At 47.8% G+C, this 27,876-nt stretch overlaps 1 protein-coding gene across 1 annotated transcript in view; it reads left to right on the forward strand.

Annotated features, from left to right (window-relative positions):
- The window catches only part of LOC308611542 (forkhead-associated domain-containing protein 1-like), an 88,224-nt gene that overhangs the window by 59,452 nt on the left and 896 nt on the right, over window positions 1-27,876 (forward strand). The window contains exons 6-15 of the mRNA XM_081260271.1: window positions 1,614-1,737; window positions 5,395-5,525; window positions 7,768-7,857; window positions 8,886-8,990; window positions 12,725-12,826; window positions 14,686-14,815; window positions 15,503-15,627; window positions 18,548-18,643; window positions 19,064-19,284; window positions 19,819-19,984. Coding sequence (XP_081116397.1) covers window positions 1,614-1,737; window positions 5,395-5,525; window positions 7,768-7,857; window positions 8,886-8,990; window positions 12,725-12,826; window positions 14,686-14,815; window positions 15,503-15,627; window positions 18,548-18,643; window positions 19,064-19,284; window positions 19,819-19,984 — 1,290 coding nt within the window. The remainder of the gene's footprint in view (window positions 1-1,613; window positions 1,738-5,394; window positions 5,526-7,767; window positions 7,858-8,885; window positions 8,991-12,724; window positions 12,827-14,685; window positions 14,816-15,502; window positions 15,628-18,547; window positions 18,644-19,063; window positions 19,285-19,818; window positions 19,985-27,876) is intronic.

Raw genomic sequence — 27,876 nt, forward strand, 5'->3', positions numbered from 1 at the left:
TAGACCCCTGGAGGGGAGACCGCCCTTGAGGGGGCTCTGAGCCATGGACTTAGAGGGTGCTCACAGCAGCCATAGATAGAGCCGGCCTGTGGTCCTCCCACCCACGATTCCTGTATTTCCTGTTTTTTTTTGGTTTTTATTTTGTGGTACACATGCCTCTCACTGTTGTGGCCTCTCCCATTGCGGAGCACAGGCTCCGGACGCGCAGGCTCGGCGGCCACGGCCCACAGACCCAGCCGCACCGCGGCATGTTGGATCTTCCCGGAACGGGGCACGAACCCGCGTCCCCTGCATCGGCAGGCGGACTCTCACCCACTGCGTCACCAGGGACGCCCCTGTATTTGCGCTTAATAACAACCACACTGGCGTTTAAGTGAGCCTGGCAAGGCTTACAAATGCACACATAAAGATTACCAACTACCTTCCCCAGAGACGGACGAGGGAAGCTGAAGCTAAAACACCCTGTGAGGGCTTCCCTGGTGGCGCAGTGGTTGAGAGTCCACCTGCCAATGCAGGGGACACAGGTTCGTGTCCCGGTCCGGGAAGATCCCACATGCCGCGGAGCGGCTCTGCCCGTGAGCCATGGCCGCTGAGCCTGCGCGACCGGAGCCTGTGCTCCGCAATGGGAGAGGCCACAACAGTGAGAGGCCCGCGTACTGCAAAAAAACCCAAAATAAACCCAAAACAAAAGAAAAAAAACACCGCGTGGGTAGTCAGAGGAGAGGACCGTCACAGCTCATCCCCCTGTGCCGTGTGCCAGGCATGATCTGATCACTTGTACACATGCTAACTTACTAAAATACTTCTAACAATCCTATCAGGTTGGGACTACCATCACCCCGCGTACAGACAGAACAAAAGGAAACAGAATATGGTGTCCTCCTTGTGTTCACAAAGCCCGTTAACTGGCAGAGACAGGACTTGAAGGCTACAGTCCGGCTCCCGAGTCCATGTCATGCCTTACAGCCTCCAACTTCTCACACTCATTCCTAGAGCCACCTGGGAAGGAGGAACCAGGCAACTAAAGACTGGGTTTGAATCAGACTCCACGTCTGACCAGCCGCGTGATCCCGAGCAGGGGGCCTAACCTCTCTGAGTCTCAACCTGGCTCCCTTGCAAAATGGGCACATTAATGGGAACGTCAGCCTTCAGCAACGCTATGACGAGTATCAGTGTAGCATGTGTGAACGGGCTCTGTAAACTCTGGAGTGTTCTGTGAGGTAAAAACTACCCTCTATTCTCATTAGAGGGAATTCATTTCATAACCTGCTCCCGGCTCTTGAACTTGGCTGTGCATCCAGTCAGTGCTGGATGATCTGGAACCAACAGCTGGTCTATTTATGGCTGAAAACCCACAGGTCATAGGAAGACAGCAGCACCGGAGCCCCTGGGTGGCCACAAAGATAAGGTTTGTGTCTCGAGGACCGATGACATGGTGGTCACTAAAGGAACAGGCCCCTCCTGCCCCTTCCACTAGTGACAACTGAAAACCTTGGTTTCCCCAACACCCCGATCCAAGATCAACCCGACTCTTTGCCCAACGTTGGAGAAGTACTGGCGTGTCCTGCAGGCCTGGCTGGCCCCCTCTGACTGTGTGTTGCCTCTTTCCACAGATCAGTGCCCTACAGCAAGGCTACAACCAGGTGCTGTGCCAGAACCTGTCTGAGAGAAACTTAGAAATCACCTCCCTGAAGCACGAGGCCGAGAACTTAAGGAGGGAGGCCGCCATCACGTCAGGTGAGGCCCTTCTGCATTCAGGCCCCAGAGCTTCTGCCCTCCCCCTGCAGACATCACCAGTCAACCAGCACACCTGTGCCCGTGACCTGGGTGCAGCCTCAGGGATCACCCGTGTTGGTGCATTAGAGTTCTCCCTCAGTGGAGGTTTCTTGCCACCCATCCGAGGGCAGGGCCTGGTAAATATTTGAGAGAATGGTATCTCTTGGCTACAAGGTCTCCTGAGCACTGGCCCCACCAGGGAGAACACAGGTCGCCTTGTGGCTTGGGTGGTTCCACAAAGCAGCCTGAGTGCAAACTAGAGCGTGGACAAAATGGGGTCACTCCTTTAAGGCACCCACGGTCTCACCCATTTCAGCCGAGTGCACTTGGGCCCAAGGGAAACCATTTTCTAATTTGATCAGAGGTGGTTCCCTGATAAAGGGCTTGGGTTGGGAGAGGGGCAGCCAACGCACAGCTGTGGCTGAGCTTTGATTCCCTGGATTCCTTCATTGCTTCCACATGTTTCTTGAGCTTCTACTAGGTGTCAGGCCCCGTTCCAGGCTCTGGGGAGGGAGAGCCAAGCAAGACAGTCAGATTCCTGTACTCACAGATTCGGGAGGGGGTGACAGACAATAAAAGTAAATGGATGAATAAACAAGCCCACTTCAGAGAGCAGTGGCACTGTGGAGAAAATAAACTGTGTGTCGTGGTGGCCAGCGCTTCAAGGGGGGAGGCCAAGGGGGACCAGCTTAGTGGGTGTGCAACCATGGAACTCAGGTGGGACTTGAACCCGTGGGCTGGGACTCAAACCCAGTCAGAACCCACTATCTTTTAATCGAGATCACTCATCTGGCCTCGGGACTTAATAAAGCTCAGGTTCTTTATGTCTCATCGCAGAAAGAATCCAGTGAGAGACAAAGTAAGAAGTGGATTTCTTTAGAGAGAAACACACTCCACAGACAGAGTGTGGGCCATCTCAGAAGGCTAGAGACCCCCAAATATGGGGCGGTTAGTTTTTATGGGCTGGGTAATTTTATAGGCTAATGAGTGGGAGGATTGGGACAACTCTAATATTTTGGGGAAGGGGCAGGGATTTCCAGGAATTGGGCCAACACCCACTTTTTTTTTTTTTTTTCCTGTACGCGGGCCTCTCGCTGTTGTGGCCTCTCCCGTTGCGGAGCACAGGCTCTGGACGCGCAGGCTCAGTGGCCATGGCTCACGGGCCCAGCTGCTCCGTGGCATGTGGGATCTTCCCGGACCGGGGCACGAACCCGTGTCCCCTGCATCGGCAGGCGGACTCTCAACCACCACGCCACCAGGGAAGCCCCACCACCCACTTTTTGACCTTTATGGTCAGCCTCGGAACAGTCCTTGTGCTGGTGCGTGTGTCATTTTGCTAATGTATTACAATAAGCCTGTAATGAGGCTCCAGTTCCCCAGGAAGTCGAATCTTACGCCCCCTTGGACCTAGCCGATTCTAACCAGTTTATGTTGTATCCTCCACGGCTATGTCCTTCTTTTAGAGAGGACCTGTTTCAGGTGGGCAAGGACAATCCAAGGGCAAGCGAGTCTGCGTGGAGTGAACAGGGGATTGTGGGGCTGGGCAGGGTCGGGGGTCTGGGTTTTTATTGCAAGGGTGTTGGGAATCCAGTGGAGGTTTTTAAGCAGAAACTGACATGTCTAGAGACCTGAAGAGGATGGGACCGCTCACAGACGAGGGGAGGGAGAGAAGCAGGTGACAGGGCGGAGGCAGTGAGCCTCGGAGGGGCACATCACTCTGAAAGCAGCCGGCGCGTAACAGGAAACATGCCCACAGCTGTAGAAGCCAGGCATAGCATTGAGTCGCACGTGAATCCCCATCTCTGTATGAATCTGTGCTTTTCTTCTGCCTCACTCTGCAACTTAATGACACCCACACCCACCCCCTGCTGCCCCCAGGTCTCTACTTATGCTCCTCCCTCACTTGGGATGTCCTCAGATATTTTCTGAGCACCTCCCACAGGCTAGGTGCTGTTCTGGGCACCAGGAATGGAAGGATGAACTCGCTGGTCCTCACCTTCCTCCCATATGTCAGCCAGTGAAACCTCATCCAAGCATCGAGCCTGTCTCAGATCCCACCTTCTCCGATCAGGGAGTCGGACAGACCTGGGTTGTGATAACGCTTGAGATGGGCTGGACCCACTCAAAGTGTGGCAAGCCCCAGAGGAATTTCCAAGTAACTGAACTGTGTCCTGGAGGCAAAGCTCATTTTTAAACTGAAATTCTGGAGCATTTTGTGCTTTATTTCATAGACATTCTTGATTGATACCTACCACTAAAACTGGGCCTGATGTTCTTTCAAGAAAAGAACCGTAGGAGATAACCCAATACCACTGCAGTTATGCACCCTTCTTCCCACTTTTATTCAAAATGATACTACAATGCAAGAGGGAAGAGATATGGGGAGATATGTATATGCATAACTGATGCACTTGGTTATAAAGCAGAAACTAACACATCATTGTAAAGCAATTATACTTCAATAAAGATGTTAAAAAAATGATACTACAGTAATGGAGTAGTTATCTATTGCTGCATAACAAGTTACCCCAAAATGTAATGGATAAAACCCCAACCAATATTTATTATCTCACCCAGTATCTGTAGTTCAGGAATTTGAGCGGGGGGTGACTTAGTTCTCACGAGTTGCAGTCAAGATGTCGGCTGGGGCATCAGTCATGTCATCTAAAGCCTCGGGGGGAGCCGGAGGATCCCCCTTCCGAATGGCTGCTCATGTGGCTATTGGCTGGAGGCCTTAGTCCCTCAGCCCACATGCTTCTCTCTAGGGCTGCTTGAGTGTCCTCACGACACAGCAGTTGGATTCCCCTGGAGTGAGTGATTCGAGAGAGAGCAAAGAGGAGCCCACAGTGTCTTTTATGACACAGCCTGGGAGGAAACAGTCCGTCATTTCCACAGTATCATATTGGTTACCCATGGCAGCCCTATTCAGGGTGGGAGGGGCTACACAGGGCATGAATTCTAGGTGGTAGGGATCACTGGGGCCATTTTGGAAGCTGGCTGCCGAGAAAAATAATAGGCGCCCTGTAACAAACATAATTTAGCCACTTTGTGTTCTTGGGACATACCGCATCATTCGACCCTTACAATAACTCTGTGTGGGACAGACAGTGGGAGGTGAAATAACTTGTCCAAGACCACCAAGCTAATAAGTGGTAGAGATGGGTCCAAACTCAGAGGACTGTGAAACCAACCACCCCATCAATAGTGTCCAGCAGTGCCCTCTGCCACACGGCCGTCTCCTGGCCTCTGGAGAAGAATTCCTGGACCTTTCCTGTGCTGGGCCTTTGTTCCCCAGGCCCATGGTGTGGCCTCTCCTCCCAGCTTTGCCTGGCCTGTGCCCACAAGGGGCCCCCAAAGGCTTCTCCTCTCGCTGGTGCTGACTGCCCCTCATTCTCACTGAAGCCTCAAACCCTGTTCCGTGGACTTCGCTCTCATTCCCATTCCTGCTCTGAGACCCTTGGAAAAAGCCTCCCCAATTGTAGGCAGGCAGCGGTGGTGGCCAGGACTAGGAAGGTCTTTTCCAAACATTGGCTGACAGCCATGGTGTTGCCAATAATCCTTCCTGCCTCTTTGACCTCCATGAGTCTTTTGTTTTGGTTTGGTTTGGTTCTTTTACAGAGATGGTGTCATCTTTGCAAAGAGACGTGTTAGTAAAGGATGGTCAAGTTCAACAACTACAACAGGAGGTGAATCAACTGAAAAGTGAGAACAAAGAAAAGGATCACCAGCTCGAAGCCCTCAGCTCCAGAGTGAGTGTCGGGTCATCAGCAAATTGTAGCTGCGAAAAGCAGACACAGTGGAGTCACATGACACACGGTGGTGAGATGAGGCCAGTGCCCAAGGACACAGGGAGGGTAGCTGCTGGGCAGGTGGCCAACTTCTCTGAAGCCTTTCAAAGGACAGCATGTATGTGTCTCAGAATAAGCATAATAGATTTTCAAATCAAGCAGACATTTTCTAACCCCTATTATAAATGAGTTTGTTTAATCCCAGCAACAAACACACCTATGAGCATATACTGCCAGTACAAGGTTTAACATTAAACAGACTACGATCTCTCTGTGAGCAAGGATGACCAAACGGCTGCATCATGGTCCCAGCACCACTGGTTCTCATAATTGTCTTCAAAGCAGAATGTCTGAAGATCCAGATGCAAACACGCAGACTCTCATTTCTTCCTTAGACTTTAGTGTGTAGAATGTCTCTAGGGAAGATGAACGTGGTAGTCAAGCAAAGAGCTTTTTCCATGTAACTGACTATTTGCAAATCTTGCCTTCAATGCTAACTTTAGAATCCTGACTCTAGAGGATAAGATTTCTCAGTATTTGTATGATGTGTCTGTTTCTGTGAGTCAAGGTAAAACCTCGAAGCTTTCATCTCAGGTGGCAACTCAGAGATTCCCAGAGGCTACCCGATAGCTAGGTCTGCATGGGGGTGGGGTGAGAACAGATCTTGAGGTTCCAAGGAAAAGGCAAAATAAGTAATACCTAGTACATAGTACCATACCCAGTTTGGAGCTGGTGAAAGGCACTGCACGAGCTTTGGGATCAGACAGACCAGGGTCCAATCCCAGAGCTTTCTTTCATTGTAAATTATTTGGCCTCCATTTCCCCATTTGTGAAATGGGGATGACAAAATCGTTTTCTGAGAAGTGGGAGGCTGGTTTTAGTTGTGCTCTTCTGCCTCTGCCCTGGGTCGGCTGCCTGGCCAAGCCCTCTGCATTCGTTTCTCCCAAGCAGAGTGTCTTCCCAGGCATGTGCTATAGCTGTTTAATGTGGTGTGTGTGTGTGTGTGTGTGTGTGTGTTGGGGACGGGAAGGGGATGCAGAGGTGGTGCTAAGTAGAAGGAATCTGCAAAGACAGCAACTGCTTGGCTCTTCTACCTCCTGAAGTGCATTTGGATGATTTATGTCCCCGTTTCCCCTTCCTTGTTGACCTCGGAATGAGGTCCCTTCTCCTCTAGACTGTGCTGGCCGGTAGCACAAGGGCTCGTCACCACCAAGGGTACTGCTCTTGTGAACATTTGAGATGCCTTTTTTTTTTAATGACATACATCATGTGTGTTAATTTTAGAAAAATAAGTAGATGACATTGAGAAGAAAAAATAAAAAGAGAGGAGAGGAAATGCTACCTTGAGAAATCAGTGTTAATATTTTCATGTATGTTCTTCCAGTCTTATTTCTATATATTGCCTAGAAATCAATCAATCAATCATTTTATAGTGAATTTATTCTATGCACCTTTTTAAAATTTTTAAATACTTACTATTTTCCCGTGCTAATAAATCAGCGCTCTTATCATTCGTCTTAAATGCTACATACTTTCTCCTGGATGTACCCAGTGTTATAAAGTGGTCTGCTGTTCTAAACAACACTTGGGATGTTTCCTCATTTTTTTTTTTATTCCACGGTTACTGAAAATTCTGTGAAGAGCATCCTTGAAACTACAGATTTACTTATTTCTCCAGTCATTGTCCTTAAGGTACATTCCTAAAGTGGGAATTGCTGGGTCAAAAGAAGGCACATCCATCCTTATGCACTTAATGCCTGTTGCCAAGCCACCCTCGGGCAAGACAGCTCCGTTTACCCCTCCACACCAGTCGGGGCAGTTGTGTCTTTGAGACTCAACCTGCACAAAAGCCCTAAGATGGACCCCAGCTCTCTGGCTCGGCCCCCTGCACCCTCACCGGTCACAGTGTGAAAACATCCCAATTCCTGCACCCTAAGTACCCAGACTCTACAAAGCTGGATTTCCCCTGAAGTGAAGTTTGCTGGCTCTTGAAGAGGAATTTAGACGCTCTATTCCTCAGAACTCATGAGAGGGGTGAACTGGGAATGACTGCAGGATCCCATGCTCCCATCACACAAATGGTCTCGCCTCTCAGAATTCAGAGGTGTGATTGGGTTATACAGCAGGAAACACACCTGGGCGTGAACACAGGTACTTGGGACCCCCAGCCAAGCCCCCGTGGCCTTGTCCTTTTTCTCCACAGTGCTCAGTGCTGAAAGAAGATTTACAGAAGGAAGATGCCCAGAAGGAGAAGTGGGAAGCCCAAGAGAAAGAGCTAAAACTCTGCAAAACCGTGCGTTGAACCTCCTGACCCCTAGGTGTCCACTGAAAGCCTAGATTGTGGCCTTGAGGGTTTTGGAGGGGTTTCTTGGCCCATTAGCTAGCACAAGCTCTGGGGCTTTCTGGGTGTTTGTCTGTTAATGTAGTCTCCTAATTCTTTGATTTGCTAGCCTCAAAGAGATGGGTGAAAAGACCATGGAAAACACACTCTCCCCAGATTTTCTGGGCAGTTGGCTCAAGGCCCCTCATCAGGTTTCCCCTGGGGACAGGGATGGGAGGTGGCCACCATATGCTCCTAGAAATTCACCGTGGTCCCTACCCCTGGACTTGTGATGCCCAGACTTTCATGATCCACTGTCACAAGTTTTATCACAGCCCTGAGCACTGTTATTAACACAACTCTTCTTGAAGTATTTTTGCTTAAATACATTCAATTTTACAACAATTCATAAAACCAAAATAAAAAGCAAATGTATCACTGGCCTTGTATGGAAGGTGAACATAAAAATTTATAAAATGAAAAGATGACCACTAAATGTAAATGTTCACCCCCTGTACTGGCCCGAACCCTCGTGCACATCACCAGGCATACGTTTTCCATCCGTTGGGAAGGACGGTGCCTGGGACGGGGGGAGGAGACGTGTGTTCTTCTCTCTGTCAGGAGCACACTTCTCTGCCTCAAATGAGATAAAAGAAAAATGTCATTGTTCTTTTCTTCCAAACTGTGCCCATTGTGTCTTCCAAACAGCCCTTATTTAGATTGAACTCAAAAATGTGCCCCAAGGAAAGAGACTCTAAAGAGTGGATAGGTATCTTATACTGTTTAATCCAGGATCCATGCTGATCTTCAAAAGAAACTCAAATTTTCCCTCACCCAGCCCTTTCATTGCATCCGTTGAAAGAAAGTCTACTTTGCCTCAAAGATGTGGAATTGTCCCCCAAGGGAAGGAATGAAGCGAATCCCAGACTAGGTTTCTGCCTTAATGAACCGGATGAAATGAGTTCTGAAGTTGACTTCCCTGTTTGTTGGAACTCTTTCAGCAAATCCATGACATGGAAAAAGAAATGAGGAAGCTCAGGGTGGAGCTGAAAAGGAGCAGTACCGAGCAGAGCCTGATCTCTATGACGCTGCAGGAAAAGAGCAAGGTATGGCAGGGACAGGTCGGCCTGGGAACCACTCTGGGACAAGCACTCCACCTGCATCATCTCTGTTCATCCTCACAATGACCCCATGCGGTCTATACTGGTATTCACCCCACTTTACAGTCGGGAAAACTGAGGCTCACAGAGGTGAAGGAAGTTATCCAAGTTCACTTGCATAAAGTAGTTGTGGCAGAACTTGAATCCAGGTCTGCCTGACTCCAAAGCTCCTGTGTGTAACCACAACCCTAGACTGCCTTCAGATATTAATTGTGAAATTATCTAAGAAAGAATTGATCCATTAAATCAAGTTTGCCAATGATGTTGTTCCAACTTAAATTCTCATATTGATTTTTTTTGTCTTTTTGTTCCATCATTGAGAATGTATTTAAAATTCTCAACATGTTTGTAATTTGTGTGTTTCTTCTTTTAATATGAACGATGTTTGCTTTATATATTTTGAGGCTGTGTTACTAGGTGCATATGAATTTAGAATCCTAATACTTCCTGTAGAGCAAAACTTTAGATCATCATGAAATGTCCCTTTTCATCTCTAGTAGTGTTTCTCCCTTCACGTCTCCTTTGTCATTTAGCTTCATCACTGGCTTTCTGTTGGTTAGAGTTTTCATACCATATCTTTTTCATATGTTCTCTGTCAATTTTTGTCTTAAGGTTTAGACATATGCCTTCAAATAGCGTATCATTTTTACAAAATCCAGTTTGACAATCTTTGACTTTTAGTCCATTTATATTATGTAATTACTCATGTACTGGGGTTTAAATCTACCTTCTTGCTCAATACCAGTTGTACCATCTGTGCTATGTTCCTTTCTCTCCTTTCTTGCCTCCTTCTGAGTGGATGGTTTTCTCTTATTCCACTTTCGCCCTCTATTAGCTTGGAAATATTTCACTTTTTTACTATTCTTTTAGTAATAGTAAGACAATAGCATTCATCCTTGACTCACCAAAATCACACATTAATTAAGTTTTTCACTCTTCTACTATTCTCTTTGTAGTCATCCTGAAGACTACAATATGCATTCTTTTTTTTTTTTTTTTTTTTTTTTGCAGTACGCGGGCCTCTCACTGTTGTGGCCTTTCCTGTTGTGGAGCACAGGCTCTGGACGCACAGGCTCAGCGGCCATGGCTCACGGGCCAAGCTGCTCCGCGGAATGTGGGATCCTCCCGGACCGGAACACGAACCCATGTCCCCTGCATCGGCAGGTGGACTCTCAACCACTGCGCCACCAGGGAAGCCCTGCATTCTTAACTTACCAAGAGGCAATAGTAGTTGATAATTATGCCCTTCTCCTTGACAGTGCAATGAGTTTCAAACACCTTAACTTCACTTACCCCCTCCAGATTTATAAGCCATTGCTGTCATTTTCTAAACTCCTCTTCATACTTAAAACCCCACAAGACATTATTAGTGTTTTTCTATAGTCAGTATCATATCCACACATTACCCTTACTGTTGCTTGTCTTTTCTGCATCTCTGATCACCCACCTGGGTTCATTTTTCTTGTGTCTGAAGAATACCCTTTAATGTTTTCCCTCATTGTGGCTCTGCTGTTGACAAATTCTCACATTGCCTGTGTGTCTGCCTGGAGATGTATATTTAACCTTCACTCTTAAAACACATTTGACTGCGTATTGAATTCTACAATGGCAATTCTTTTCTTTCAGCACATTAGATATGTCACTATTGTCTTGTGGCTCCTATTATTTCTATTTAGAAGTCATCTGTAAGCCTAACTGTTGTACCTTTGCATAATCTGTCTTTTTCTCCGGTTGCTTTTAAGATTGTCTTTTCCCTTGATTTCCAGCAGTTTTATTATGGTTTATCTAGGTGTGGATTCAGTTTTATTTACCTCGTTCAGAGTTCGTAGCTGCTTCTTGAAACCCTGGCTTGGTGTTTTGACTTAGTTCAGGAGCTTGGGCTCTGTACCACACAGGCAGTGGGGAGCTACTATGGCTTCTGAACAAGTGACTGATGCAATGACATTTGTGGACAGTAATCAGGGTGACAATGATAGTTACAATTTCTCACTTACTAGGTGTTCCCTTGAACATTTCATCTCTTCATCTTCACAACAGCACTGTGATCTAGAAATCATCCTCTCCATTTTACAGATGAGAAAGTCAAGGCTACTAGTTACTAGTAAAGTAACTAGCCCAATGGCACAGTCGGTTTTGTCTGACTCCAGGTTCGTCTGACTTCAGTGACGCTGGCGTAGCAAACAGCCACATGCTACTGTTTACACTGAAATTAATGAAAATTAAATAAAATTATTTATTCAGTTCCTCCGTCACACCAGCCCCATTTCGAGTTCTTGTTCCCCAGATGTGGCTGGTGGCTGCCGTATTAGACAACACAGCCTCGCTCAGAGTACGTGTACCATTGCAGAAAGTTCTGTTGGACAGAGCTGCCTTACAGCTGGGTAACTCTCACAGTACCGTTAAGATTGCACTGGAAGAAACTAAACTTGAGGCAAGGAGGCCAGTTGTCACAGTCCAGCTTGCATGTGAGAGGGACTGGAGGACAGGCGTGAGACGACCGAGTGTGAGAGAGGGAGCAGGGCGGCCGCTGAAGGTGACTCTGAGGCTTGGGGCTGGGAACGGGGGCTGTTCATGCAGAACACAGACAGGGGCAGAGTCCAAGGCTGGACTTGGCTTTTGCAGCACATGAAAAAGGCTGCTGACATAGAAGTCCGAGCATGTTTAGACCTGGGAAAAAACTAAGGCCCAGAGAGCTTAGATGACTTTTCCAAGGTAACGGAGCTGGGTAGAGGCTCTTCCACTGGACCACACTACTCAGAAGAAAGCTCTTAAGGGCTTTTCTGGGTCTTTTATTAGATCCCTGTGATCCCCCTCTTCAGATCCCTAAAAAAACAGCCTGTGAATTTGTTTCAGCACAAAAACTTTCCATTTATTTACGAGAATTTGCCTCATTTCCTGTTAGTGCCAGGGCCCAGGGCTCAGCAGGTGCATCCAAGAATTGAGCAGCTGCGAGGCCTACACTGGCCAGCCAAGGGAAGCGTGGAGCACTCCCAAGCCTACCGTGCGTTGACTGTTACCCAAGCAAGGGGGGAAAAGTAGGCAAGCTTCTCCACTTTAAATGCCTTCGTTTGCAGGCTGCAATTCTTAATAGACATTGCTTTAGCAAGCCTCCATAGAGGTTACCACCAGTGAGTGTGCTCAAAGTGGTAATGACAAACAGTTATGATAATAAACCCAATCATAACATTTCCAAGTACCCATCACGAGTTATTAGAAAGAGACTGTACGGCGGACATTCCCGTCCACCTTTCATAGGTTACAACAGTACTTAACACACTCACAGAGCCCTTAAGCACTATGCCAAACATTGAATCCTCACAATAACTCTATGCAGTGATACTAGTATCATCATCCCCATTTGACAGATGAGGGCACTGAGTCACGGAGCAGTGAAATAACTTTCCGAGTGTCTTACGGCTTGTTAGGGACCGAGCTGGGATGGGAGTGTGCGGTAGAACATAGTTGAGCCCCAGGTGCAGAGCTCATCCCTTTCCCTTAGGGGGCAACTCCCTGTGAGTTTGCCTCCACCCTGTGCATGCCTGTGACCCCTGCTGCTGGTCTGCAGCTGTCACTACCCCTCAGGGACTCCCCCACTGCCAATAGCACCCCCCAAGAAGAGTTTCCCCAGAGGGCATGATGATCACATTAGCAGCAAGCCCTCGGTTTCATCATCGTTTCAGGTTGAAGAGAAGCTTCGGGAGGATTCCAGAAGGAAATTGCTTCAACTGCAAGAAATGAGGAACAGAGCAAACCTCATTAAAGCCAATTTGAAAAGGGCAGTAGGTCAGGTAGGCGTGCTGCAGAGCCCCTTCACGGGCCTGTGCTCTCCACGGAATCCCACACCCAAGTGGCCGGCAGGGATGAATGAGGAGGAAGACGGCCTGCCTTAGTTCACCCGCTTATTTTCTATACGAAGAAGTGTCTAGAAAGAACTAGAGCTGAGATTCTATCTAGATCTAGAGTCTGAGCTCTTAACCACGATGCTCTACTACTTAGCTTACTTAGTTACTATGCTAAGCATCGTTTTTCTGTGTTTTGAAGAAAGTTTCGTGAACCTTTGTCCCGCCCCCAAAGGTAGTGGAAATGACTCCTGCGTTAGTCCTGTCCCCCATCAGCTGCAGTTCCCCTTCCCCTCATTTCAGATGAAGATCAACAGTTCTCAGGAAACTCGGCAGCATCTGGCAGAGAAGGAGAAGCTGACCGAGGAAAGGCTACAGCAAGAGGAGAAGCTGAAAGCCAGAGTCAAGCGGCTAATGGAAGAGAAATCGGTAAGGTGGTCCCCGTCCTTCTCTTTACTACTGGAAACTGATGAAATGGGCTTTCCTATGAGAAACAGAGGGCGCGTACTTAGATGGAGGAATCTCAGCAACTCCTTGTTGGGAGCTAAATTAATTAAAGAGGGTGAATGATGTAGGAGGAATTAACATGAAGCTTGAATCCTAAAACTCAGAGATCAACTTGAAGATCAACTTGAAGAGGCAAGGTTATTGAAATGTCTAGAAATGATACTTTGTTTATATACCGCAGCTGATTTTATTGATACAAATCCCAGTCGTTACTGCGGCTCCGGGTTTGTGTCTAAGTGTGTGCAAGACCAACCAATAGTATTTCAGTCTTTTGCTTTCTCTTCATGCATATCAGGGGAAACACATGGCCAAAACGGCTACTTACTTTTCCAGAAACCAGCCAATTACAGGATAGTTAACAGTGGCACCTCTCAACTCAAAGGTGTCCACGGATCATATGCGGATGTTGTTGAAATGCAGATTCTGACTCAGCAGGTCTTGGGTGGGGGGAGCCTGGGATTCTGCATTTCTGAACAGCTCCCAGCTGGTACCGATAGCACAGCTCTGCAGACTACATTTTCAGCCACAAAGTCTTAGAAGAAGGTTTTCCCCAAGTTGGCCGGTAAGAATCACCTGGGGCTTCCCTGGTGGCGCAGTGGTTGAGAGTCCGCCTGCCGATGCAGGGGACACCGGTTCATGCCTCGGTCCGGGAGGATCCCACATGCCGCGGAGCGGCTGGGCCTGTGAGCCATGGCCACTGAGCCTGCGTGTCCGGAGCCTGTGCTCCGCAACGGGAGAGGCCACAAGAGTGAGAGGCCCGAGTAACGCAAAAAAAAAAAAAAAAAAAAAAAAAAAGCCGCTCCAGGGACTTCCCTGGCGGTCCAGTTGTTAAGACTCTGTGCTTCCGCTGCAGGGGGCGCGGTTTCGATCCCTGGTCAGGGAACTAATATCCCGCATGCCGCATGGTGCCGGCAAAAAAAAAAAGCCCCTCCAGGAGCAAATCTGATGTGATTGTTCAGAGATGAGACCAGAATGACAACAAGTGGAAACCCCAGCTTAGAAGAGCATTAGAAGAACAAGAGAAAGAAAACGTGGGGAGGGAACACAGGGGGGATCTCTTATTTATAGTGATGCTAAGTCGGTAGGAAAGTTGGAAATCTTCCTAGATGTGACTTTGTATTCGAAATGAAATTTTTAAATTCCTTCTCTGCTGAAGCCCTGTAATGATATTTTCCAAGGTACTGAGTAAGTGACAGGGTTTCTGCTAATCCATGATTTGTTCATGTTTCTTCAAATACAAGAGAGGGAGGTTGTGATCACTGATAAAGCTGCTGTCCTCACCATTCTGGCCACAGGAGCAGTCCTTCAGTGATCTAGGGGCCAAGTGCAAAGCGTCCCGACATGAGGAAGTCATTCAGTGTCAGAAAGAGGCTTTATCTGAGCTTCGTGCACGAATTAAAGAACTTGAGAAGGCCTGCTTGTCAAGTAAGTTTCCTCCTGCCTAGTCACCCCCTCTGTGCTGAGAACCGTGGACCCCAGACTTGAGGGTTCACTTTAGGGACTAACCAATTTGCCAGGACCACCATCTTCTATCCCCATCATTTCATAACTAAAAAAACAGAGTTATAAAAAAAGATGGGCAGGAAAAAAAAATAGATGGGTAGGCATGAGCTCAGAGTCAAGAGCAGGCCTTGATATTAAATAAACAGGATTTCATGAAAAACTCAGAACCTTGTCCCTCTTTTTCTTATTTCACTGTGGCCCAGTGAAAACTTTTTCATAGACGGATGCTGTGCAAGGACCAACCTTGGGGAACTTCCCAGGATAAATACCCTGTTTAGAGGGCATAGGGCTTTCAAGAAGCCAAGCTTGCTGCTGGGTGGAGCCCTGGGCTAGGACACAGAAGCCTGGGTTCAAGTCCATCCTCACACCTGTGGCCGAAGGTTCCCCCTCAGTGCCCCCGCCCTGGGAGGCTGCAGCCTCATATGAGCTGTGTGGCCTTGGACAAGTCATTTCACCTCTCTGGGCCTCGATGCCTCACCTGCCAAGGGAGGATGGTGAGCTAATTAGTACTGGCCTGTGGTAAGTGTCCAGTAAATAGCAGCTGTGACTTTTACATGCAGTAGCTTCTTCCTGAGCCTTTCTTTTGAGTGTAAACTTTTTCTTTTATAGATCACAAGGACCACATGGATGGATCATTTCTAGACTTAAAGACCCTCGGGATGGAAAAAAATGTTCGGAAAATATTGGATGTAAAACCTGACTTGCCAACTTTTTCAAGAGTAGAGATCGGAACGGTAACCAAAGAAACTTTGTCTCTGCATTGACTGACACGTGGGGAGGGTGGGCATGAGGACAGACACGAGCCGTGTGCCCTGGCACCACTGTATACATCATTGGTTCGAGGCCAGGTCCTCCCTGATGGGCTGGCACCTGTATGGACTGGTCGGTGCCTGGCCGTAATAGTGATCCAATGTTTGAATAGAAAGGCGGCTTCCCATCATGTACAGCATGATATAGCATTGCACTGATGCTGGCCAGGTCAATCTCTGGGCCCTCCTTTTCACATCACATGTTATATTCTGCAGAAAATATCCAAGAAGCTAATGTACATCATTATGTCATGAGCTTGCCTAACATTTGCTTTTTGCTATAAACTGAAAAACATGAACACATAAAGGGCAGCAGAAGGGAGCCATGATGATTAAGAAGACACAAGTTCTAGAATCAGAGACCTGTGTCCTAATCCCAGCTCTGCAAGCTCTGTGACCTTGGGCAGGCTCCTAACCTTTCTGGGACTTCATTTCCCAGCTGTAAAATGATGATGGAAAAATTAAAGGAGATCATCATGTAAAGTGATTATCCCAGTGCCTAGCTCATAGCGAGCACTTTAATAGATGATAGTTATTATTGTCAAACAGTATTTAAAGAGTATTATCCAAGAAAACCTTCCTTTCTTAGGGAGCATAGTTTGTGTTTTCCAGGATTTTCAGAAGTAATTTGATTGTTAGGTTGAAGGTGCCGTGTATCCTAAATGGATGTTTGATCAGGTGTTTGACTGACACATGACAATGGACAGCTCAGGTCAACGTGGCTTGCTGCAGCAGCTAGTCTAAACCAGCTTTTGGAAAACATAATAAAGCCATCCTCTCTGTACCAGCATTTTCTCCTACAATTTTTCTAGACATTTGCTCACACGTCTAGAGATGTGAGTCTTCAGAAACGTGTTGGTCTTCCTGGTAAAATCGAATCTTCCTTCTCTGAGGTTGGGAGTAGAGGGACTGTCTCCAGGTGGGGAGCTCAGCTGGATCTCACGTCCTGATGGTCCTGCTTCCAAGATTGACCTTCCCCTTGGCAACAAGCCCTCATCCCACCACTGACACCACAGAGCAGGAAACCTCCCAATTCTCAATCCTCCAAGGTTGGCAGTAATTAAAGGAAAGAGCAGGAGGAAGAATAGCTGACATCTGTGAACTGCTTACTGTGTGCCAGGCGTTGAGCTCAGCCGGCTCCATGCCTAATGTCATTTAACCATCGTAGCAGCATTGTGTCATAGTTACTATTATTGTCCCCATTTAACAGATAAGAAAAAGTAAGGCTTCAGGAGGTCAAGTACCTCACCCAAGGTCACAGAATAATGATTGAAGACACACCAGGGGTGTGTCCCTGGTGGTGTGTCTGCGAGCCTGCAGAGACCGGGTGGGGACTGTGTGCTTGGATCCTGTAGCCCAGGCTCTTCCTTAGTGACCCTCCCCTCAGGAAAAGAGGGGGCGTCTGGAGAGGTACAGAGGATGCAGCTCAGGGTAGCTGAAGACACTGAACAGCATCTCAGGTTCTTTTTGCAGCAGATCTGCCCGGTTTATTGTCATCTTCAGATACCCTCTTTTATTCTCATCTCCATAGGTACATAGACAAATATGTCCACTCTTATCTATCACAGTCACTTTGGGGGCATTTATATTTTTGTAGTTGTTTTGTTTTTAATCTCAGAGGGTTTCAGGGTAGTGCCAACAAATGCTAGGGCTAAGAGAGGCTCATGGCAAGCATTAAAAGCCAATTTATTTTTTAAGGAGGCTTGTTATGGTTATTTGTAGTCGTTCAGATCAGGTCCCCTATTCAGTCTGGTGGCCTTTCCATGCAGTCAGTTGGGCTTCCAGCAGCCAGCTGGCTGGTTGAGGTCTTAGGGAGATGCAGCTGCAAACACTATCTGCATTGTCTCTGGAAAGGTTCTGAAGGGATGCCCACCCACCAGGTTCCAGAGCTAGGAGAAGGTTGGGCCGAATTTTGTGAGGGTATGGTTTCTGCTGCACAGAAGTGAGATTCCTTTAGTAAAAAGGAGGGAGGCCATTTTCCACTTAACCTTCATTCGTTCATTCAACAAACATGACCACTATGCACCACTCGGTGACAGGTGCCATGCTGGGCACAAGGAGGGAGATAGTGAGCAAAAGCCACATGGTCTCCATTTTTCTGGAGCTTGTCTTCTCAACATCAGCGGTACTGATTTTTTGAGCCAGGTAACTCTTTGTTTGGGAGACTGCCCTATGCATCGTGGGGTGTTTAGCAGCATCCTTGTCCTCTACCCACTAGACGCCAGCAGCAATTATGACAACCACAAATGTGTCCAGGCATTGCTAAATGTCCTGGAGGGGGTAGGGTGGACAGAGTCACCCCCGGTTGAGAACCACTGGCCTAAAGGGAAGACAGACGAGACGGTGGCCAAAGAACGGCACAAGTGATGCATCATTTCAAAGGCAGTTGTGCTCTGAAGGGGTAGGAGCACAGTCATAAAGAAAGCAGTTCACAGAGTCAGAGTGAATTTAAAACCAACTCTCTTGGCGTGGACATATATACACACACACGCTACCAAAGGTAAAATAGATAGCTAGTGGGAAGCAGCTGCATCGCACAGGGAGAGCAGGTCGTTGCTGTGTGTCTACCTAGAGGGGTGGGATAGGGAGGGTGGGAGGGAGATGCAAGAGGCAGGGGATATGGTGATATATGGATACGTATAGCTGATTCACTTTTTGATACAGCAGAAACTAACACACCATTGTAATGCAATTATACTCTAATAAAGATGTTAAAAAAATTAACTCTCTCAAATTATTCTTTAGTAACTTTCCAGTTCTTCCATTATTCTTTGGGTTATTATTCTGGATGTAGAAAATCATAATGGAATGCCAAGAGAGTTTTTCTTCTTTTTTTTAATTTCAGCCTCAAAATGGCCTTTCCAGCCCAGGGTCCATCATGGTCTCTGAGAAGTTAGGGAAAATGGATGTGGCTGACGCTTTGGATCTCAGTGAAAACCTGGTAGGTATACCCAGCATCAGTCCCCTCCTGTCCAAACCTGTGTGCCCTGCAGATAGTTTAAACATCAACTCCACATACATGTTTAGTTGTTACAGTAGCTCCACGAGACCCATCTCCTATCCCAGCATGGGCTGGAAATTGCAGAGCCCAATTCCTTGGAAGACTGGGTAGTAAGAATGAATGTTTATGTCTGTTGTCATTCCCCCTCCCCCACCCCAATTCTCAAAAAGGCATAGTGTAAATGGATGCGGGGGAAAATGAAAGTCGTACTAAAAACCCCAAATGCACTCATTTGCAAAGCATGTGTTTCTTCTCTGCAACTGCAGAAAATGAATGAAACAGAGTTAGATGTTTGCCTCCTCAAAGTGGCCACCAGCGGTCTTGGGCCAGGCCTCTTACCTGAGAAATGCTTTCTCGTAGTACATGGATATGAGCAAAACCCTCGGGACTTTGATGAACATCAAAGATATGTCAGGTCACGTGTCCATGAAACACCTCTCCCCAAAAGAGAGGGAGAGAGTCTACCAGCTTCGACAAAGAGACCTGTACCTGGTGTTTGATAAGATCACCCTACTCAAGAACCAGCTGCAGAGAAAAGAAGAGCTTTTGAGACGATACGAGGAGGACATTGAACAGCTCAAGTATGGCCCGTGTCCCCGGCAAAAGGCCCAGGCCTCCATTCTCCAGGCTAAACCTCGGTGCAGCTGCAGACCCGTAGGGACCAAGACAAGAGGACAGAGGCCTGGGTGTGGAGGGGGGAGGCGGGATGGTGACTCAGGGCCTTATGGACCCAAGTCTCTGGGCAAGAAAGCAGCAGTTAAAGTAACCTACTCTTAAGGAATAAGGTGCACCTTTTATAAATGTCTGATGTTTCACCATGTGTGTGCTTTTCGTAATTCCACCCTATTTTCAGTGGTATCCGTTCCCCCACCCTCTCTGGGAAATTGGGAGGGGCTGGTAGCATAACCGTTGCCCCCTTCATGCTGCACGTCCACAGCCAATGGGCTATTTATTCTGCCCTCTAGTCCCCACATCTTCAGCCTTCCCCCCACTTGTAAGGAAACCGCAAAGCCAGGCATATATGGAAGTGTTCTGAGGATCTCCCAGGTCAGGAGCATTGGTGGTGAGTAAGAAAGCTGAGGAGAAAAGAGACTTTGTCTCTCCCATGTGCTCAGGCAGAGCAAAGTGTCGGTTCAGATGTACCAGTCACAGGTGGCAAAGCTGAAGGACGACATCTCCAAAGAGGCCGAAGAAAAGGCGCTGCTGAAGGAGGCCCTGGCGCACATGGAAGAGAGGCTGCACCAGGAGAAGAGGGTCACCAGGGCGATCAGGCAGCAGAAGGTGAGAGGTCCCTGCTCGGAGCAGAGCCTCTGAGGCTGCCCCTCAGCTCCCTTTAGAAACAGCCAACTGAGGTCCCAGTGGGATCCAGGCAGCACAGAATGCATTCGCTCATTGCAAAGGAAGGTGGCAGAATAGCTTTAGCGTTAGGCAGACTTAGGTTTAGACTCTTGTTCTGCCATTTACTGTGTGACTTCAGGCAGCTTTTATTTTTTTACCATCTTTATTGGAGTATAATTGCTTTACAGTGTTGTGTTCATTTCTGCTGTATAACAAAGTGAATCAGCTATATGCATACGTATATCCTCAGATCCCTCCCTCTTGTGTCTCCCTCCCACCCTCCTTATCCCACCCATCTAGGTGGTCACAAGGCACTGAGCTGATCTCCCTGTGCTATGCAGCTGCTTCCCACTAGCTATCTATTTTATGTTTCGTAGTGTATATATGTCCATGCCACTCTCTCACTTCGTCTCAGCTTACCCTTCCCCCTCCCCATGTCCTCAAGTCCATTCTCTACCTCTGTGTCTTTATTCCTGGCTGCCCCTAGGTTCATCAGAACCTTGTTTTTTTTTTTTTTTTTAGATTCCATATATATGTGTTAGATTAACCTCTCTGAGACTCATAGTCTAGCTTGCCTCTATTTTTTTAAACTTTCTTTTTCTTTAATTTAATTTTTATTTTATATTGGAGTATAGTTGATTTGCAGAGTTGTGTTAGTTTCAGGTGTACAGCAAAGTGATTCAGTTATACATATACATATATCTATTCTTTTTCAGATTCTTTTCCCATATAAGTTATTACAGAATATTGAGTAGAGTTCCCTGTGCTATACAGTAGGTCCTTGTTGATTACATATTTTATGTATAATAGTGTGCATATGTTAATCCCAAACTCCTAATTTGTCCCTCCCCAACACATTTCCACTTTGGTAACCATAAGTTTGTTTTCAAAGTCTGTGAGTCTGTTTCTGTTTTGTAAATAAGCACATTTGTATCATTTTGTTCAGATTCCATATATAAGTGATATCAAATGATATTTGTCTTTGTCTGACTTACTTCACATAGTATGATAGTCTCTAGGTCCATCCATGTTGCTGCAAATGGCATTACTTCATTCTTTTTTATGGCAGAGTAGTATTCCACTGTATATTTGTACCACATCTTCTTTATCCACCCCTCCATCGACATTTAGGCTACTTCCATGTCCTGGCTGTTGTGAACAGTGCTTTCTGAGACTCATAGTCTAGCTCGTCTGTATTTTTTTAACTTTTGATAATTCGTGTATTTTATTTTGTTCTTTCTATCCAGATAACTATTTTTTCCACCAGTTTTATTGAGACATAATTGACACACAGCACTGTACTGAGTTTAAGGGTGTCCAGCGTCATGATCTGACTTCCCTGCTTCCTGCAATGATGACCACAATCAGTTGAGTGAACAGCCCGAGTGTTTTCAAAGGCGGCGATTCTGACTGTCATTGTTCTGCCAGGTGCCAGGGATACACCGAGGAATAAGCTCTCTGAGAATAAAGATCTGGGTTTGCTCTTCTGAGTAGCCAGAATAGTACTCCAGTCTTTCTGACTTGGGGCTGTGTATTTGTACACGCATGCTTGCGTGTATGTGTGTACATGTGAGTATGTGCTGTGTGTTGGCATGTGTGTGTATTTGTATGTGTGTGTTTGTTGCCTTCATGAGCTCTAAGGAGGCCAAGGTCATAGAAGGGTGCCCTTCTGCTCAACCAGGAGGTGATGGTCAGATAGTTCCTTGCAGAAGCCTGCCCCCCATCCTGCGAACCTTCCAGGCAATAGGTTTCCAGACAGCAGGCTCTCTGGCTTAGAGCCCCAGAAATGAAAAGTGGCTGTCCTGCTCTGAGGGAGCCTGGGTGCGGTGTTTCCAGTGCTCACTGCTGTGAATTAAACATCACAGACCTTAGTCTGCATATGTCATGGGGCTGCCTCAGGCAGAGGACAGTTTCCTTTCACACCAAGCAATGCCAGGGAGAGCTGGGCCAGTGACAGAGTTGTGACTTTCCCTTTGATGTGCCCTCTGCAGAGCTCACCCCTCCCCGAAGTGCCCCCCCTGCCCCCAGGGCTTGGCAGACTAGGCCCCAAAGCAGAGACACCAGACCACAGAATGGGACAGCGAAGGGCCCAAAAAAGGCCATTGTCATGTACTGAAAGCCTGAGGATTTACATAATCAGGCTTCACATGCTTTATTCCTGGGCTGCCTCATTCACACACATGGCAAGGGACATGCCTGCCTGTTTGGCGCTAGACATCCCTCAGCCGAGAAGGGTCTGAAATGGCCAAGTTGAACCTGTGTCAGGGTCCCCAGAAGAGCTACAGCTAGTAGCTTTCAAATTCGTGGAATTCACAACTGGGGGAAAGACTTACCAAGAGGCAGGCACCTGCTCCACACCGCACATGCTTCATCTCTCCCATCAACCCGCAAGGGATGCTGGCAAGTGTCGTCCCCTTAGAGAGAGGGGAAAGCTGATTTGACAGAGGGTACCCTTCCCTGGCTACTAAGTGGCAGAAACAGGATTTCCTCCCCACCTGCTGCCCTCCCCCACCCAAGTTCACTTTTCCACACCCCTTCCTTCTGTGTCTCCCTTACCAGGGTGGCCCCCTTGGATACCTCGCACCATTGCTCCTGGGGGTTTCACTCCAGGACTCAGGTTTGCATTTCAGGCTTGTTGTTAATATGTTGTTAGAAATCCCTGTTTGTCAGGAAGAAAACAATATTACATTTTATGTTTTGCTGGATCCTAAAGGGCACTTGTATACATCTGTCTTGGCATCCGTTCCTTCCAGGGAGTATATCTTCGTTGTCTTTAAGCAGAAATTAACAGAAAGTAGAATTCCTCTTTTCTAAGTTTTACACTTAGTATTTTCACAAGGAGCCTTAGTTTTTTAGCCTCCTGTATAAAACTTTGAAACTCTTCACCCGTTCACAGAGGTGGCAAGGTTGAAGCACTGAGATGAAATGACACATCTTAAGCCTCAGAATTGCCCCCCCCCAAAAAAATGGAGTTTGTAGTTTTAATGTTTGACCATCTCTTCACCAAGCAGACCTTTCAAGAATCAAAAGTCCTATTTCCACACTAATATCTCTGGCTGTGAAAATGAGACTTGGTATAAGATGCTGGGCCTTCACAGCGAACTGGGCCTGTGGCTCTGTCCATGTGGCAGAGGGACGGGAACCGTGGCCCAGGCCGTGCTCACTCGAATCCACATCCCACATCCCTCGAGAAGCTGGCAGTGTCTCTCAGAGTTCAGAGGCCAGATTTGGAGTCAAACAAATAGGGGTCAAGCCCCACCGCTGCCCCGAATGACCCTGAGTAAGTGGCTTGACCTCTGTATCACAGGTTCCTCAACAAAAGCAACCAAAACTGTTAGCAAGGGGCCTACTGCATGGGGCAGCGGGAGGGTTAAATGGCAAAATGCCTGCAGTGCCTGGCACATCACAAGCCCCGTTTCTAAGGGGGAAGAATAGGCAGCTCATGGATGGGTGGGGATTCCTCTATTTCTTTCAGGGAGCTTCCTGCCAGCTGACGCCTTCCCCGGTCCTCCCAAAGCCGCCAGCTCTTATGGGACGTGCTCTTCTCTTTGGTGAATACGACTAGGGCCACGGCCAAGAAAGGACCCAGATACCTTTTGTGAATGGGCTAAGGCTGGGATTTTCAAGAGGAAATTTTTAAATGCACAGAAGTTGCCACTTGGGAAGCACGCAAGCCCTTTCTTAGGGCTTGAAGTGTAAGAAAGGCTGAAGGGCACCGGCTGCTTCTGGCAGGAGAAGCCGCTCAGCTCTCCTGCCAATCAAATTTCCAGCCAATCAAGTCCTGGCTAGCGGCGTGACCACTGCTTTGCCTTGTGGTCTCAGCCAGGAAAACCCCCTAACCTTCCCTCTGCTTAATTAGCTCAGATCCCTCTTCTTTAAGATGAGAATAAAAATGGCACCTAGCTCGTAGCCTTCCCAATGGGAGCTTGTATACAAAACCCTTAGCACATAGGACCACAAAGCATACATGCTCTCCTACCATCGTCATTATCCTCACTATTCTCTTTAACTCACTATCTTCCAAGATTTCCTTGGGCCCAGGTATTCTCAAGATTCTGGCTTCCTCCGTGCCACTTGTGTGTTTTGTTTGTTTGTTACTTTGTTTGTTTTTGCGGTACGCAGGCCTCTCACTGTTGTGGCCTCTCCCATTGCGGAGCACAGGCTCCGGACGGGCAGGCTCAGCGGCCATGGCTCACGGGCCCAGCCGCTCGGCGGCATGTGGGATCCTCCTGGACCGGGACACGAACCCGTGTCCCCTGCATCGGCAAGTCGACTCTCAACCACTGCGCCACCAGGGAAGCCCCACAATTGGTAGATGTTGTGTAGGAGGGGCGTGGGATTGGAGGGGCTTCGGGTGGTGCTCTTCCGCCCACAATGATGAAGTAGAACCATGTGGCCAGGCCTATGCAGCATACGGATAGAAGAAGGCTAAAGAAAAAGACCCTCCCCCACCCCCTTCATCACATCCCAGTGAGTTCAGTAAAGTTCAGGAAAAGCAGGTGCACTGGGGCCAGGCTCTGCCCTCAGTGCCCAGCTGCCCACTGATGGAACTTAATCCAGGAAGGAATTTTGCAGCAATGTTCAAACTGGGGTTCCCTGGAGCCTTTGGGTGCCATGGAAGGGTGTGACTCTCAAAGCACACACACCTTTCTCCCGCCAGAGAAGCTCTCCATTATCTTATACTCCAAGTTCCTCATGGGATTTTGCTTGGATAAACGGTTCTGCAAACAAAAAGGGAGGGGGGGGATGGGGTGGGAGAAAAGAAGGCTGTTGGTTTAAAACTAACCCCTGCTCTATAATATCTGGGAATTTGGATAGTGATTGTGTCAACGGAGTTTGTGATAAATACCGAGTGGCTGCAGGCTCGAGGCCTTCTCCACGGAAAATGCGTGGAGGGCAATTGTCAGTTCAATACGGGCCCATCAGCCTTCACGGACAGTCCTCTGAGGGTAGAGTTAGCATCCTTCTGGGAGAATGGAAGAGTCTTGTAAGCACCTATGCCCTGTCCCAAAAGACAGCCTTATTTCCTCCCTGAGTTTTGTGACTACCCGGTAGGGTTGCCAGATTGAGGGGAAAACAAACAAACCAAAAACACGATGCCCAGTTAAATTTTAATTTCAGATAAACAACAAAAGCTATTCAGTATAAATGTCCTAAATATTACACGGGGCATATTCACACTCACAAATTTGTTGGCTTCATTCTGAAATTCAGATTTAACTGGGCATCCTGTATTTTATCTGGCAACCCCTCCAACATTTACTGAGCACCAACTAGACACCAAGCAGGGAGGTTCTGAAGCAGGTGTCGCAAGATGGCAGCCCACAGATATATTCCATTTGTCTCATGGGATTTTTTTTTTAAGTTACATTTCAAAATAGGGCAGTTTCCTGGAATACTCTGGATTTCCAGCTTCTCTGGGAAACTTGGAAGATCTGGCGACCCTAGGCCCACAGACCCACAAGCCACCATCACAAGCCTCCATCTTCCAGGCCCCTTAGAAAGGCGCTGGGCTCGTGTGTTTGCTGCTGTCCACCACCACCCCAGCTCACTTCACCCACTTCTTTTACTTTCCTGGCCGCTGTAGGAATCAGGTTGGCGACCCCAGTGGATGCTCAGGGCTCTAGGAGAACGTCTCCTTCCTGACACCACTGCACATTCACCTGCGGAGAGTCAGTCTGCAAGGGAGACCCCAGTTCCCTCTCACTTTTGTGTCTCCAGTGCCTAGGGGATGCTCTTCCTTTGATGAGCTGCCCCTGAGGTGCAGGGTCTTGAGCAGATCAGGGTCAGCAATAGTCATCAAACCCCAGGGGAGCGGCAAGCTCCAGGTTTTCAGTGATGCTGGCTTCCCAACAGGCCCCTGTAGTCCCTGCCAGGGAGGTTAGCCACTGGGGCTTTCAACATTTCCACTGGGTGGAAAGCCACTGGACATCTACAGCCTCTTCCACTGATCTAGGAGGCTCTGCTTCCAGCTAAAGCAGATCTGTCCTCCAAGAAGAATACAGTATCCTTCATAGCCTTCTTGGTTGACCACCTCCTTCTCTGCTGGAATCTGGAACAGAGATTCCCTAAAAGGTGCAGCAGGACAGTGTAGAGTTACCCCAAAGCCACACCCCCTTCTGCAGACCTCTATCCTCACCTCCTCACCTAGGAAGGCTCAACATTCCATCCAAATGGGTAGCATCTGAAAGTTGAGAAAAATCCATTTTTCTCTGATGCAAAAGGCAAAGAAGAACATAAGCTAAATTTTGTCAGTATTCTTTCTGTGTTAAAGAGACGAATGTTTGTAGAGCTGATGAAGAACTCAAAGATGCAGAACTCACATTTCCAGGTGAGCCAGAAGAGAGAAGAGAGAAAACCCTAGAACGTCAGCAGGAAGCCCGGTGGACAGTTATCCCACATCTATTATGTACTGAGCATTTGGCATGTGCCGGGCACAGAGCCAAACACTCGACGTGCAGTATCTCTTTTAAGCTTCACAACAACCCTATGGGGTGGGTGTTGTTATTATACCCAATTTACAGATGAGGTGTCTGAGGCTCAGAGACTTTCTTTGTCCAGAGCCACACAGCTCAGTAGGAGAGCTGGGAATCAGTGCAGATCTGACACCCAGGTGAGTGCTAGCTTTTCCTCCTTTAGGTTATAAACCTCCAGGTAATAAACCTGATACATTTCCAGTGGCATTTCTCTTAAATTTCAAGGAAGCATCCTCTAGAATTCTCTTCAAAGTTGAGGATTAAGACTATGAAATCTTGAACATGTTGAAACATTGCCATTGACAAATCAGCCCTGGAACTGGAATTAAGCCAGTCCACGTTCCCACTTTGCAGACAGCAGAGGCGAGCTCTCAGGAAGCTAGAAAGCCAAACACATTTTGGTTGAATATGAGATAGGAGACATTCAAGTTTGATAAAAGGCCACAGTCATGCTGAGGCAACCAAATTATCATGGGAAGAAACGAAGATATTCTAGGTGAGGGATATTTGAAAAATAGAAGCTTCTCAACCAGCATCCTTGTGCTAAGACCAGAAGGTGGTTACTCCCCAGAGCAGGATGTTAAGAGGATAGAGAGCATCCTGAGGGCCCCACTTGATCTGAGACGTTTGCCACCCTGCAAAGTGGAAACGACTGGAAGTTTGTTACTTATTCACTCACATATATGACTGAGCTGGGAGGAGGCAGAAACTGCCCTACATCTAGGTTTTGTCTGAGGACCACCTGCGGATGTGAAATGGCAGAGGAGATATTGGGATGGGCCCCGGATGTTGTGGGAACATTGTGCTTCTCTGAGATGTGAGACCCCCTGGAACTTCACGCTGCCTCTGGCTTTAACAGAAGCAGGACAGATGGTACTTCGGCTAAGAGCAAAGAGCCAGCTTCCCATTCTCCCTGCCCTCCAGCCTGAGCTTAGAAGTTTGGTGTCTAGGATCTCCTCAGTACAGAAAGGTTTCCTCCAGGTTCCTTGCCAAGTGTAACTTGGGCGACTCCTTCCCCAAGAGTGGGCCTTGGGCTTCCCTGGTGGCGCAGTGGTTGAGAGTCCGCCTGCCGATGCAGGGGACACGGGTTCATGCCCCGGTCTGGGAAGATCCCACATGCCGCGGAGCGGCTGGGCCTGTGAGGCATGGCCGCTGAGCCTGCGCGTCCGGAGCCTGTGCTCCACAACGGGAGAGGCCACAACACTGAGAGGCCCGCGTACCGCAAAAAAAAAAGGGGGGTGGAGGGGGCTTTTTTAAGGATATAGGGGTGAGTGCCTCATAAAAACTGGGAGCTGAAAGAGAGCCTGGCCTCGAAATAGAACTGGTAAGCCATCAGATCTCAGGCATCATCTCTTTTAC

The sequence above is a fragment of the Mesoplodon bidens genome, assembly GCF_964165515.1.
Source record: "Mesoplodon bidens genome assembly, contig: HAP1_SCAFFOLD_685, whole genome shotgun sequence".
NCBI classification, from domain to species: Eukaryota; Metazoa; Chordata; class Mammalia; order Artiodactyla; family Ziphiidae; genus Mesoplodon; species Mesoplodon bidens.